A 13345-nucleotide genomic window follows, 5' to 3' on the forward strand; every position below is an offset into this window, starting at 1 on the left:
CACACACTTCGAATGCACACAGAGGGTGCGATGTCTGAAAGCTAAGTTGGCAAAAGCCAATTCCCGAAAATGGCGACGTCTGAGGTCCCTGGTTTTCTGCCTGTTCGGGAAACGTCAAGCCACAAAGACTTTGCAGAGGTTAATGCTGTGGTTTTTAAATTATTTGGGGTGGCAGGCGAGGAAAAACAGCCCAAGCAGGGCTATGTTGATTTTTTCTTTTTTTGCCATCGCAAAGGAGAAATGTTTGAGGGTCAGGGGAGCAAAGCGCTAAGAAGCAGGCAGGCTGCCCCCTCCGATCCTCCAACCTCCGTGCACACAAAGCACCCGAAACAAAGAGGGGCAGGGTGGGGTGGGGTGGGGCACCTCTGTACAAAAATATCATCCTATGAAATCCCAAAGCAATTACTTGCGCGTGCCCCCCTGACCCACCCCATTATGTAGAAAAAAACCCACCTGAGCTCGTTTGTCAAGAGACAATTCTCCCGAGACCCTCCCCGCAAAAAAAAAAAAACCCTGCCAGTGTTACACGAGAAGATTTGGGGAGGGGGGGGGGAGGAAAAGTGCAGCCTTCTCGTCATCAGAAAACACACCTGAAGCAACAACACGCATTAAGAGGATAACCGCCGCCCGCCCCCCAAAAATAAAAATGCAAATTTACAGAATTTGCTCTATAGATCTGCTTTCGCTTTTTTGGTTTGTCTGTTGGGAATAGTATTCCAAACACAGAAGAAGCTTCTATTTACACACACACACACACACCCCTGAATTTTCCTTATATATTTCGAATGCAGTTTTTTTGTTTTCTAAAAAAAGGAAACAAAACAAAACACAATAGCTAAAAGCTGCCCCACCGGCCTTTCCCTCCCTCCCTGCCCCCTTTTGTAAATGCTGTTTGGGGTGGGTGGGTTTTTTTTAAAAAAAAGGATTTCGTTCAAATGCACACCTGAGACCACCTGATGAGAGGTGTCTCCCCCGCCACCGCCCAATAAAAAAATAAAAAATAAAATAACACACAGTGCAAAAGTGTGAGTTCGCATGAGGTAAGGAGTTCTGTGTCTACAATGCATTACGTCAAAAAAACAAAAAGAGCTAAAACCACACAGTGTTTTTTTTCTATCTGGCTCAGAAATCATCGACACTCAACGCCCCCACCCTGCCCTCCAAAATCCAGGCTGAAAGCTCTGTTTGTTTGTTTTTTTGGTTCTTCTATTGATATCTTTAATGCTGGGCATGGGGGAGATATTTGGTGGAAGAGGGAAGAGAGAGGAGGGAGAGATTAGGACCTAATGGCTCCCCCACCCTTCCCCCCCAAAAAAGGTTTGGTTATTTTGGTGTCAAGCTGAATTTTTTTGGGATACCTCCCTCCGTTCCCGGTTGGGGCGGTACTCAAATATCTCCCTGCAGCGATGGCAAAGAGATTCCTTTATTTGGAGGGTTGGGGTTGGGGACAGAAGAATGGCCCCCTTCCTGAGCCCCCTTGTCCCAAACATCCGGATATAAACAAGGCGCGTGTGTTAAGATCGAGCGGGTCCATCTCTCCCCTCTCTCCAAAAAAATATCCCCCCAGGAGATCCCCGTTCGGACGGGCGGAAAAGGGTGGCGGCACCGCTCCAAACCGGAACCTTTTCTCGTTGACCGTGCGTCGCTGTGACGGGGGGCTTTCTCGCTTTGGCAGGACGAAGAGGAGAAGCCGGGGGTGGGGTGGGTTTCCTTAAGGCGACGAGGAATTGGTTGAGGTAGACGTCGGCGCGGCGGGGAAAGCAGTCTGCGGGGCGCTGGCGGCCGACCCGCCCTGCGAGCTGCTGCCGCTGCGACCGCTGTTGGAGTTTCCTTTGGTGAGGGAGGACGAGGGCCCCGGAGTTTGGGCAAACAGCACGCCTGGAGGAGGACAGAAGAATATCATAGAATCATAGAATCATAGAGTTGGAAGAGACCACAAGGGCCATCCAGTCCAACCCCCTGCCAAGCAGGAAACACCATCAAAGCATTCTTGACATATGCCTGTCAAGCCTCTGCTTAAAGACCTCCAAAGAAGGAGACTCCACCACACTCCTTGGTAGCAAATTCCACTGCCGAACAGCTCTTACTGTCAGGAAGTTCTTCCTAATGTTTAGGTGGAATCTTCTTTCTTGTAGCTTGAATCCATTGCTCCGTGTCCGCTTCTCTGGAGCAGCAGAAAACAACCTTTCTCCCTCCTCTATATGACATCCTTTTATATATTTGAACATGGCTATCATATCACCCCTTAACCTTCTCTTCTCCAGGCTAAACATACCCAGCTCCCTAAGCCGTTCCTCATAAGGCATCGTTTCCAGGCCTTTGGCCATTTTCGTTGCCCTCCTCTGGACACGTTCCAGCTTGTCAGTATCCTTCTTGAACTGTGGTGCCCAGAACTGGACACAGTACTCCAGGTGATTTATTATTAATTTATTATTTGTATCCCGCCCATCTGGCTGAGTCTCCCCAGCCACTCTGGGCAGCTCCAAATAGAGTATTAAAACAATACAGCATTAAATATTAAAAACTTCTCTAAACAGGGCTGCCTAAAAATAGGATAGCTGCTTATTTCCTTGACATCTGATGGAAGGGCGTTCCACAGGGTGGGTGCCACTACCGAGAAGGCCCTCTGTCTGGTTCCCTGTAACCTCACTTCTCACAATGAGGGAACCGCCAGAAGGCCCTCGGCGCTGGATCTCAGTGTCCGGGCTGAACGAAGCGGTTGGAGACGCTCCTTCAGGTATACAGGACCAAGGCCGTTTAGGGCTTTAAAGGTCAATACCAACACTTTGAATTGTGCTCGGAAACGTACTGGAAGCCACTGTAGGTTTCTCGGGACCAGTGTTATGTGGTCTTGGTGGGCACTCCCAGTCCCCAGTCTAGCTGCCGCATTCTGGAATAATTGCAGTTTCCGGACCACCTTCAAAGGTAGCCCCGCGTAGAGCGCATTGCAGTAATCCAAGCGGGACATAACCGGAGCATGCACTACTCTGGCGAGACAAGTCTGCGGGCAGGTAGGGTCTCAGCCTGCGTACCAGAAGACACTTGGTGGGCCACTGCAACCCTGGGCCCATTCCTTCTCCCCCCCCTAAACACCCGACTGGTCCCTTAATCCCGGCCGCCTTGCAGCGACCCTGCAAAAGCCGGAGCCGCCACCTTTTGGCGAGCCGATCGCTTTGAGAGGAGATAGGATGGCCACCTTCAAAAGGGCTGCCACATGGAAAACGGAGCTAGCTTGTTTTCTCCAGCTCCGAACGGTAGGACTGGAACCCGTGGCTTTGAGATACAAGAAGGGATATTCCAACTGAATACCAGGGGGAACTTTCTCACAGCAGGAGCTGTTCGACCGTGGGATGGAAGGTGGCGGACTCTCCTTCCTTGGAGGTCTTTAAGCAGAGGCTGGATGGCCATCTGCCGTGGATGCTTCGTCCGAGCTTCCTGCCTTGGAACCGGGTTGGACTAGATGACCCTCGGGTACCTTTAGACTCTAAGATTCTATGATCTCCAGGCAGGACTTTCTACTGAACTGCTGGAGGAATCTGCTGCCAGCCAGTGTACCCAACATCAAGAGAGGTGGAACAATGGTCTCACTCTGTATATCCCGTGTAGCAGACCGCCCTCCCCTTGCAATTTTATGGTGCGGTGAGAAATATGGGTTCTGCAATGGGGTTTCCACCCACTGCAACAGGTGCTAAAGCAGGGGAGGGGGAAAACTCATTTGCAAACACATTTTCAACCCTTAGATAGCACATATAAGCCTTTGTGGTGGGAGTTGCTCAGAGGCGGCTGAATTTTGGAGCAAGGCGTTTGCAGAGATCTCCTTGGCAACTATAAACAAACTAACACACCATCTCCCCCCCCCCCCGGGCCCTCTTGAACCTGTTTATGGAAACAGAGCGGGATTTGAAAAGTTAAGAGCTTATTTTTTTTAATTTCTTAACAGCGGCCCGGGGCCGCACTGCCAAATCCCGGAAGACCTTTAATCTTAATAATTTGGATTCAGAGAGTTGGCAAATGGCCCTGCCGGAAAAGGGCAGAGCTTGAGTTACCATATGAAAAAGGCATTTTATTTCTTATACAAACATTGAGGCACGGGGCCCTCGGCGTCAATAGGACATGCAAATTCTGGCGCATTTAAGACTACATTCAGCCTTTATTCTCAATAGCGATACAACTCACAGGTGCAGAAGGCTTCCATTTTTTATACTGATACCTTTATTATTTGCGAAGGGAACATTTGCGTGACTTCCTAACTTTACTATCGCTTCGCAGTGGGGCTGCATTTTTGTACTTCCATCCTTCGACGCTGCGAATAATCATAATAATACGCTTTACGGTTTAAATATTTGATTCTTTGCCTTCTTTCTTTTTGGGATGTTTGCACCTGTTTTGGGTATTTTCTTTCTTGTAAAACTTTTTTTAAAAAATGCAAAAACCCGTCCTCACCTGCCCTGCCCCCTTTCATCTTACAGGTGTAGGCAAGGTAATCTTGCAACCTTCGGAGCTTGCGACCTTAGCAAACCTAAGACTGGTTTCGTGAGGCTGGCCGAAACCTCCTTTTCAAGGTTTCTTCAACCGGGCTTACCTGTATAAACGATGCCGTTGAGCTCAACCGACATGTTGATGCTGTTCGTTCCATTGGTGGCCAAATTCATGGCGGAGTCTTGGCGGTTTTCTGGAAGGCCAAAAAGGAGGAGGTAAGACAGAGGCAGGCGGCTGTTTGCCTTCTGGGGGGGCGGGGTCAAGGGCAAAAGTGGGCGGAGCAAGACATGCAAATTTCCACACCTGTACAGGTGCCTAATGTCCACACACAGATCATTCCCTCTAACCTAACAAGAGACTAAAAGTTAATAAGATTCGCAGCAGCTTGCAGGCTTGTCTAAACAAGAGTGGTTTTAGCAGAGGCCAATAATAATAATAATAATAATAATAATAATAATAATAATAATAATAATAATATATTATTTATACCCCGCCCATCTGGCTGGGTTTCCCCAGCCACTCTGGGCGGCTTCCAACAGAAAAATAAAATACAATAATGGATTGAACATTAAAAGCCTCCCTAAACAGGGCTGCCTTCAGATGTCTTCTAAAAGTCTGGTAGTTGTTTTTCTCTTTGACATTTGATGGGAGGGCGTTCCACAGGGCAGGCGCCACTACCGAGAAGGCCTAGTTCCCTGCAATAGAGTGGTACCTTGGTTTAAGAACAGCCCTGTTTACGAACTATTCGGTTTGCAAACTCCGCAAAACCAAAAGTAGTATCCTGGTTTGCGAACTTTACCTCGGTCTAAGAACGGAAGCCGAACGGTGGAAGGGCACCGGCGGCGGGAGGGAAAGTGCGCCTCGGTTTAAGAACAGTTTTGGTTTAAGAATGGACTTCCGGAACGGATTAAGTTCGTAAAACAAGGTACCACTCTAGGCAGCTTCCAAAAAAAGATTAAAAATACATTAAGACATCATTAAAACTTTCCCAAACAGGGCTGCCTTCAGGGGTCTTCTAAAAGTAAAGGTAGTTGTTTATTTCCTTGACATCTGGTGGGAGGGCGTTCCACAGGGCGGGCGCCACCACCGAGAAGGCCCTCTGCCTGGTTCCCTGTAACCTCACTTCTCGCAGGGAGGGAACCGCCAGAAGGCCCTCGGAGCTGGACCTCAGTGTCCGGGCAGAACGATGGGGGTGGAGACACTCCTTCAGGTCTACTGGGCTGAGGCCGTTTAGGGCTTTCAAGGTCAGCACGAACACTTTGAATAGTGCTCGGAAACGTTTTGCATGACTTTCTATGGGAAAGCGCACCTTGCTTTTGGAACGGACTTTGGATGAAGTCTGAGAACCAAGGTACCACTGTAATTATATTTGGAAGGAGCTCCCCCCAGGCCATGGGTAGGCAAACTAAGGCCCGGGGGCCAGATCTGGCCCGATCGCCTTCTAAATCCAGCCCGCGGACAGTCCAGGAATCAGCGTAGAATGTGTCCTTTTATTTAAAATGCATCTCTGGGTTATTTGTGGGGCATAAGAATTCGTTCAAATTTTTTTTTCCTTTCAAAATATAGTTAGGCCCCCAAAATGGTCTGAGGGACAGTGGACCGGCCCCCTGCTGAAAAAGTTTGCTGACCCCTGTTTCAACAGGTTAACAGGTTTACCAAAAATGGAAAACTAGCGAGGTCCCAACAAAAGAAGAATGACAACTTAAGCTGACAGAAGATGCGCAGCTTGCAGACTTAAACGTATAGAATAAGAGAACGAGAAGAACATACGTTTAGAGGAGATTGGAAAACGTTTACTGAATATATGGGGAAATATTGTATGCACATGAAAACGCTGGCAGCATTGAGATAAAAGTGCAAATGAGTTCTGATGGGTGCAATAATGGTTTAGTTTTTGTAAAATATGTAGGGATTGATGGCAAAATGAACCATGGAAAGAGAAGAAGGGAAGTCACGGATATTTTAAGGATGTTAAATTGAGTATTTTAAATTGTAAAACAGAAAATTTAATTAAAAAATTATTTAAAACAACAACAACAACAACAGGTTGCCAGGCTTTGTTCTGTTAATAAATCAGCATGGTTTCAGGAACCTGCAAAACATTCTGCATTTTCCTGCACCCCCCAGGATGTCCCCTGGCAGCCACCAAAATAACCGTCCTGGAGTGCAAGCTCAAGAGTCCCTGCAGTGGATTTCCCCAATGTTAAGCCGTTTCAACCCTACACATAGCCATTCCCATTTCAGTGGGAATTTAACCAATTCTATGAAATGGAGGCAGTGAGATGGCGGAGGGGATGGGGGGACGGACCTGGTGAGCGCGTCCCTTGGCTGTTGATCCGGATACTCATGGGGAGCTGAGCGGTCATGGCCAGGAGGTTCTGCTGGAGGGCCCTTTGCATCAAGCGCTGCTGCTCGTCCGTCACGAGAGCCATCTTCTTCTCCGGCGGCTCCCCGGACTCCAGCTTCTCCCGCAGGTGCTCCAGCGCCGCGGCCTGGGCCACCGCCGCAGCCTGGGCCGCCGCAGCCTGGACAGCTTGGGCCGCGATGGCCGGGTGGCCCGCCAGCGAGACGGGCAGGCGGCCGGGCATGCCGATGGGGATGGCCGAATCCTCCTCTGCGGGGATTGCAACAACAAACAAAAAAGAAAGCTCCTTTAGCGCAAGGACTACTGTATTTTAATATTTTGTCGGGAGCCGCCCAGAGTGGCTGGGGAAACCCAGCCAGATGGGCGGGGTATAAATAATAAATTTTTATATTATATTATTTTTTATTTTTATTATAACGCAAAGAAGTGAAAAAAGGCCAGATGGTTTATACCAGGCATCCCCAAACTTCGGCCCTCCAGATGTTTTGGACTACAATTCCCATCTTCCCTGACCACTGGTCCTGTTAGCAAGGGATCATGGGAGTTGTAGGCCAAAACATCTGGAGGGCCGCAGTTTGGGGATGCCTGGTTTATACATTCCACTAATTTTACACTCAAAGGTCGACTTCCTTCCCACTTCTCTCTGCGGCTCCTTAAATTTGTTTTTAATATCTTTGACACATCCAAATTAACTTAATTCACTCATTCATTCATCTTCTTTAAACATATACTCTTGTAAAAAAAAACAACTGCCAATGTTTTTATCTGTCTGCAATTTACCCATAAATATTCACGGAGAAAAAAGTTTGAGAACCACTGCCTGAAAAACCACATTCCCTCAAACGAACCTGCAGGCTCAGAGATCTTGGGGGGAGGCCCTTATTCTATGCCCCACCATCCTCACAGGCCCCCTTGGCAGGGACACTGGAGAGGGGCCTTCTCAGTGGTGGCTTCTCCCCCAGTTTTTCAGGCAGCCTGGACCTAAATATTAGAGGCTTTTACACGGGGTGGCACCCAAACAGCGAAGAGGACGATGAGAAGCTTGCCCACCAAACGCCATCCGGAACCATTTAAACGCCCGAGCTCGCTTTTTCCTTTTCCTCTGCCCTCCTGGTTCCTCTTTCCTTGTGTGCTGTGTCCTTTCCTTTTTCAAGCTGCTAAGCCGGATGGGCAGGGCATGCGTGTTTTTTTAATTGGGTGGGGGTGTTAAGCCAACCCGGGAGACCTTTCAGGTTGAAGAGCGGGGCACAAAACACTCCGGGGGGGGGGGACCGAACGCGTGAGCAAATTGCAGGCAAAAGGCTGCTCTACCTTTTTTGATTTTCGGGACGGAGGCCAAGGAGCTGCCGTTGGTGGTCGACGGCAACCCCAATGTTGGCACTTGGAGCTTGGGGGAGGACAGCATGCTGTGGGTGCCGCTGGGCGAGTACGTGAAGATCGAGCCGCTGAAACCTTGCCGGCGGCCCTCCCGGCGGTTGCTGTCGATGGCGGCCTGCAGCTCGTTAGGGTTGCTCAGCCCCCTCTTCTCACACTCGTAGGGATATAAGTACTTCATGTACCTTTACAGGGAAACACATACAAAAAAGAAATCAACCATTCGCTCTCTATTCGATTCAACACATGCTGCCAAGATGGATCCCGGAGAAACGTTGGAGGGGATGGAATAGGACGTCCTTATTTTCATGGGAGAAATGTTGGAGGGGATGGAATAGGGCGTCCCTATTTCCACGGCAGAAATGTTGGAGGGGATGGGATAGGACGTCCCTATTTTCATGGGAGAAATGTTGGAGGGGATGGAATAGGACGTCCCTATTTTCATGGGAGAAATGTTGGAGGGGATGGGATAGGTCGTCCCTATTTTCACGGGAGAAATGTTGGAGGGGATGGGATAGGACGTCCCTATTTTCATGGGAGAAATGTTGGAGGGGATGGGATAGGACGTCCCTATTTTCATGGGAGAAATGTTGGAGGGGATGGGATAGGACGTCCCTATTTTCACGGGAGAAATGTTGGAGGGGATGGGATAGGACGTCCCTATTTTCACGGGAGAAATGTTGGAGGGGATGGGATAGGACGTCCCTATTTTCATGGGAGAAATGTTGGAGGGGATGGGATAGGACGTCCCTATTTTCACGGGAGAAATGTTGGAGGGGATGGGATAGGACGTCCCTATTTTCACGGGAGAAATGTTGGAGGGGATGGGATAGGACGTCCCTATTTTCAGGGGAGAAATGTTGGAGGGGATGGAATAGGACGTCCCTATTTTCACGGGAGAAATGTTGGAGGGGATGGGATAGGACGTCCCTATTTTCATGGGAGAAATGTTGGAGGGGATGGGATAGGACGTCCCTATTTTCACGGGAGAAATGTTGGAGGGGATGGGATAGGACGTCCCTATTTTCATGGGAGAAATGTTGGAGGGGATGGGATAGGACATACCTATTTTCACGGGAGAAACGTTGGAGGGGGTGGAATAGGACATCCCTCTTTTCATGGGAGAAACGTTGGAGGGGATGGAATAGGACGTCCCTATTTTCACGGGCGAAACGTTGGAGGGGATGGAATAGGGCGTCCCTATTTTCACAGGAGAAACATTAGAGGGGATGGAATAGGACGTTCCTATTTTCACGAGAGAAACATTAGAGGGGATGGAATAGGACGTTCCTATTTTCACGAGAGAAACATTAGAGGGGATGAAGTTATGTGACACAAACACACACACACCCCAGCCAAGGAGATAAGGAACTACACATCCTTTAGAAGACATCTGAAGGCAGCCCTGGGTGGGGAAGATTTTTAGTGTTTGATGTTTCATTGTGTTTTATATGTGTTCCACACACACACAAAATCAGGCGCACTTTCAAATTTTCTGGCAGCATTTAAGGACAGGCAAGAAGCTGCTTATTTTTTAAGGAAGAAAGGAAGTCTGGTTTACAGCTATGAAGGAGTTAACAGCTCTCCACCCACTCACACCCCCCCCAGGCCACCCCTCCCTCACCACCCACAAATCCTTTTTCCGCCACCTGGTCCTCTGAATTCCAGACTAATTAACTTTATCCTTGATTAGGGTGGATGTAAAAGGTGGGGGAAGCGAATGAGAGAGAAGGAAGATGAAGAGGAGAGAAAGAGAAAGAAAGAGAGGGGGAGAAAGGAGGGAGGGGAGTCACTTCAATTCCCCTGCATGCAAAAATTCAAGGGTGCTTCTCCATATAGAATTATACGTAAATTTCTTCCCAAAGTGCCTTTGATTTACTGGAAACTATGCCATCCTAAAGAATTATGAACCCTGGAAATAGGGTGGAAACCACCTTCCGTCCCACAGCCGAACAGCTCTGACTGTCGGAAAGCTCTCCCCGGCGTCAAGTTGGGCTCTCCTTCCTTGTGACGTGAAGCCACGGGTTCAAATGCTGCCCTCAGGAGCAGGAGAAGCTCGCTCCATCTTCCGCGGGCAGCCCTTGAGATTTATTTATTTCTGAAGACAGCCCTCCCAGGCCCCAAAACGGCACCGGGACTTTCCATTTTGGCAGCCGTCACCCTGGTTTAAAGGAGCCGTTTGGCGCCCGGTTTATAGGTAATGTCTATATACTATAGAGATATACAGTGGTACCTTGGTTCTCAAACGCCTTGGTACTCAAACAACTTGGAACCCAAACACTGCAAACCGGGAAGTCAGTGTTCCGGTTTGTGAACTTTTTCCAGAAGCCGAAAATGCTCCGTTTTGAGTGTTACGCTGAGGTCTGTTTTTGCTACTTATTTTGCGTTTTCGTTTTTACGGCTATTTGGTTTTGGTTTTGTGACTGCGTGGAACCCAGTTCAGCTACTGATGGATTGATAGTGTGACTGCAGTACATTGTTTATTGCTTTCATTTCATGGATCAATGGGTCTCGTCAGATAGTAAAACTCAAGCTAAATTGCTGTTTTAGGGGTTGCTTTTAAAAGTCTGGAACGGATGAATCCGTTTTGCATTCCTTTCTATGGGAAAGGGCGCCTTGGTTTCGGAACGCTTTGCTTCTAGTTTGATATGCTGTCAAAAGAACAGGTCTTCTACAGTGGTACCTTAAGAACGGAAGTCCGTTCTTAAACCAAAACTGTTCTTAAACCGAGGCACGTAACCCTAATGAGGTCTCCCATCGGCGGTGCGCTTCCACCATACGGACTCCGTTCTTAGACTGAGATAAAGTTCTCAAGCTGGGACACTATTTCCGGTTTTGTGGAGTTTGTAAACCAAATTGTTCTTAAACCGGAATGTTCTTAAACTGAGGTACCACTGTATATGCCCCGGGCAGCTCAAATAATAATTGCAGATCAACGGGAAACAGCTCCAAACTTTAACACTGGACTCTGGGTACCACTTTGCAACAGAGAAAACTACACATGGATTGAGATTCTGACAATTTCACGCACACGGGCCAAAAACCACCGCAATGAACCGGCGGCAGCTGTGCCCCTTCCCTAAAGAGGTGGCTCCGGCCCCCGGGATAATCCTGGGGGCCGTTCCGGGTTGCGGGGGGGCAAGACTTACTGAGTTATTCTGTTTGAAGATTGGGAGAGGTTGTGGAGAAAGAGAATTAAATTTACTGCATGTATAACCTTGAGGGAAAATAGGATGGAAATTATGTACAGATGGTATTTAACACCTTTAAAGCTAGCAAAAATATATCGTACATCTGATAATAAATGCTGGAAATGTAAAGAAAAAGAAGGGACCTTTTACCATATGTGGTGGACGTGCCCCAAAGTAAAAGACTTCTGGGAGAAAATTTATAATGAGATGAAAAAAGTGTTGAAAGACACTTTTATTAAGAGACCAGAAGCCTTTTTACTAGGAATCGTGGGGAAGTAAATCCCCAAAAAGGGTATTACATTCTTTCTGTATGCCACAACGGCTGCGAGGCTACTACTTGCTAAGAACTGGAAGAGTCAACAGTTACCAACAACAGACGAATGGCAAAGGAAGATGAGGGACTTCATGGAACTTGCCAAACTGACTGGGAGACTCTGCAATCAGGGAGAAGAGATGGTGGAGAAAGATCGGGGGAAATTTAAATTGTATCTGAAAAAATATTGTAATATTTAGTACAGTCGTACCTCGGGTTGAGTACCCAATCCGTTCTGAGGTGCCGTTCGTACCCCGAAAAGTGCTCAACCCAAGCGGCGCTTTAGCGCATGCGGCAAAACCTGGAAGTAAACACTTCTGGGTCCGCCGAGTACAGAACCCGAAAGTACACAACCCGAGGGATGACTGTAATGCCAATTGAAGTAGCTACAGTGGTACCTCGACTTCTGAAGGCGATCCCTTCCGCGGCGCTCTTTGGAAGTCCAAGTGTCCATTTTGCGCATGCGCAAAGCACGATTTTGCATTTTGTGCATGTGCAGACCATGCGTGCGCGGCAAAAACACTTCCGGGTTAGCGGATTTCGGAAGTCAAAACCTTTAGAAGTTGAGGTACCACTGTATAGGTTTTTCGGAATTTTTAGTTGCTTTATGGAATTATGATATGAGGCAATAGTTTAAAGAGACTGCCAAAGAAGATTATATTAGTGAAATCAGATGGAGGGGGTCGGAGGAAGTCACCTATGGATGTAAAGCAGGCATCCCCAAACTTCGGCCCTCCAGATGTTTTGGACTACAATTCCCATCATCCCTGACCACTGGTCCTGTTAGCTAGGGATGATGGAAGTTGTAGGCCAAAACATCTGGAGGGCTGCAGTTTGGGGATGCCTGGATTTATTATGATATATTAAGATGTTTTTGTCTTATTTTTGTCTCTTTTTTTCTATGTCTTTTTATAGAAGGAACTAACTGGCCCTGCACGCGTTGCTGTGCGTTAGTCTGTCAAATGGAGGGTAACACACACACCCCTTCAGATCCCCCCCGTCTCAGAGTCCCCCTGTTTTACAGGATCTCGTGGCCAAGCCGGGGTTTGTGGGTGTGGGCTAGACTCCATGGGGAGGGAGGGAGGAGGAGGTGGAGGAGGAGCTGTGGGAATAACGCCACTTGAGGGCGCTGTTTTAGTTTGTGGAAAAGCAGGTTTTTACCTGCGCAGGTATGAGATGTGAGCAATCGGAGGTTGTGCAAACGGTCAAGCGCTTTCGGAGAAAAGTGGAGCCCACCGTTTCACCTTTTTTACATTTTTACATTTTTTAAAAAAAGACTTACTGAGTGCGCAAGGTGAAGGCAGCGCTGGTGATGGAGGTGGGGAGGTTCAGGCCCTTGGTGATCTCCCGCCAAAGCTTCTTGTTGATCACCTCCACCAAGCCGCCCTTCTCGGTCACCAGGACATAGAGCATGTACAGATCGAGGACCTGCTTGGCCATGATGGGGATGCGGTTGACCGGCGTCCCTGCACAGGAAGAGGGGAAGAAAAAACAAAAAAGCAGTTGGGTGGGGGCCGACTCACAGCCTCGCTTTCCGATACCTCTTCAAGAGACTGCAGCAACCGAATTCGGCATGGAATCACAGAATTGGAAGGGACCTCCAAGGCCCTGCCATGCAGGAAT

General features: G+C 48.3%; 1 protein-coding gene across 1 annotated transcript in view; it reads right to left on the minus strand.

Moving 5' to 3' along the window:
* Positions 1-919: 919 nt before the first annotated feature.
* Positions 920-13345, minus strand: part of ARID3A (AT-rich interaction domain 3A) — a 60981-nt gene continuing 48555 nt past the window's right edge. The window contains exons 5-9 of the mRNA XM_060275315.1: positions 13005-13188; positions 8156-8403; positions 6788-7093; positions 4583-4672; positions 920-1878 (exon numbers count right to left, since the gene is read on the minus strand). Coding sequence (XP_060131298.1) covers positions 1712-1878; positions 4583-4672; positions 6788-7093; positions 8156-8403; positions 13005-13188 — 995 coding nt within the window. The 3' untranslated portion in view covers positions 920-1711. The remainder of the gene's footprint in view (positions 1879-4582; positions 4673-6787; positions 7094-8155; positions 8404-13004; positions 13189-13345) is intronic.

The sequence above is a fragment of the Zootoca vivipara genome, chromosome 6 (assembly GCF_963506605.1).
Source record: "Zootoca vivipara chromosome 6, rZooViv1.1, whole genome shotgun sequence".
In the NCBI taxonomy this organism is placed as follows: Eukaryota; Metazoa; Chordata; class Lepidosauria; order Squamata; family Lacertidae; genus Zootoca; species Zootoca vivipara.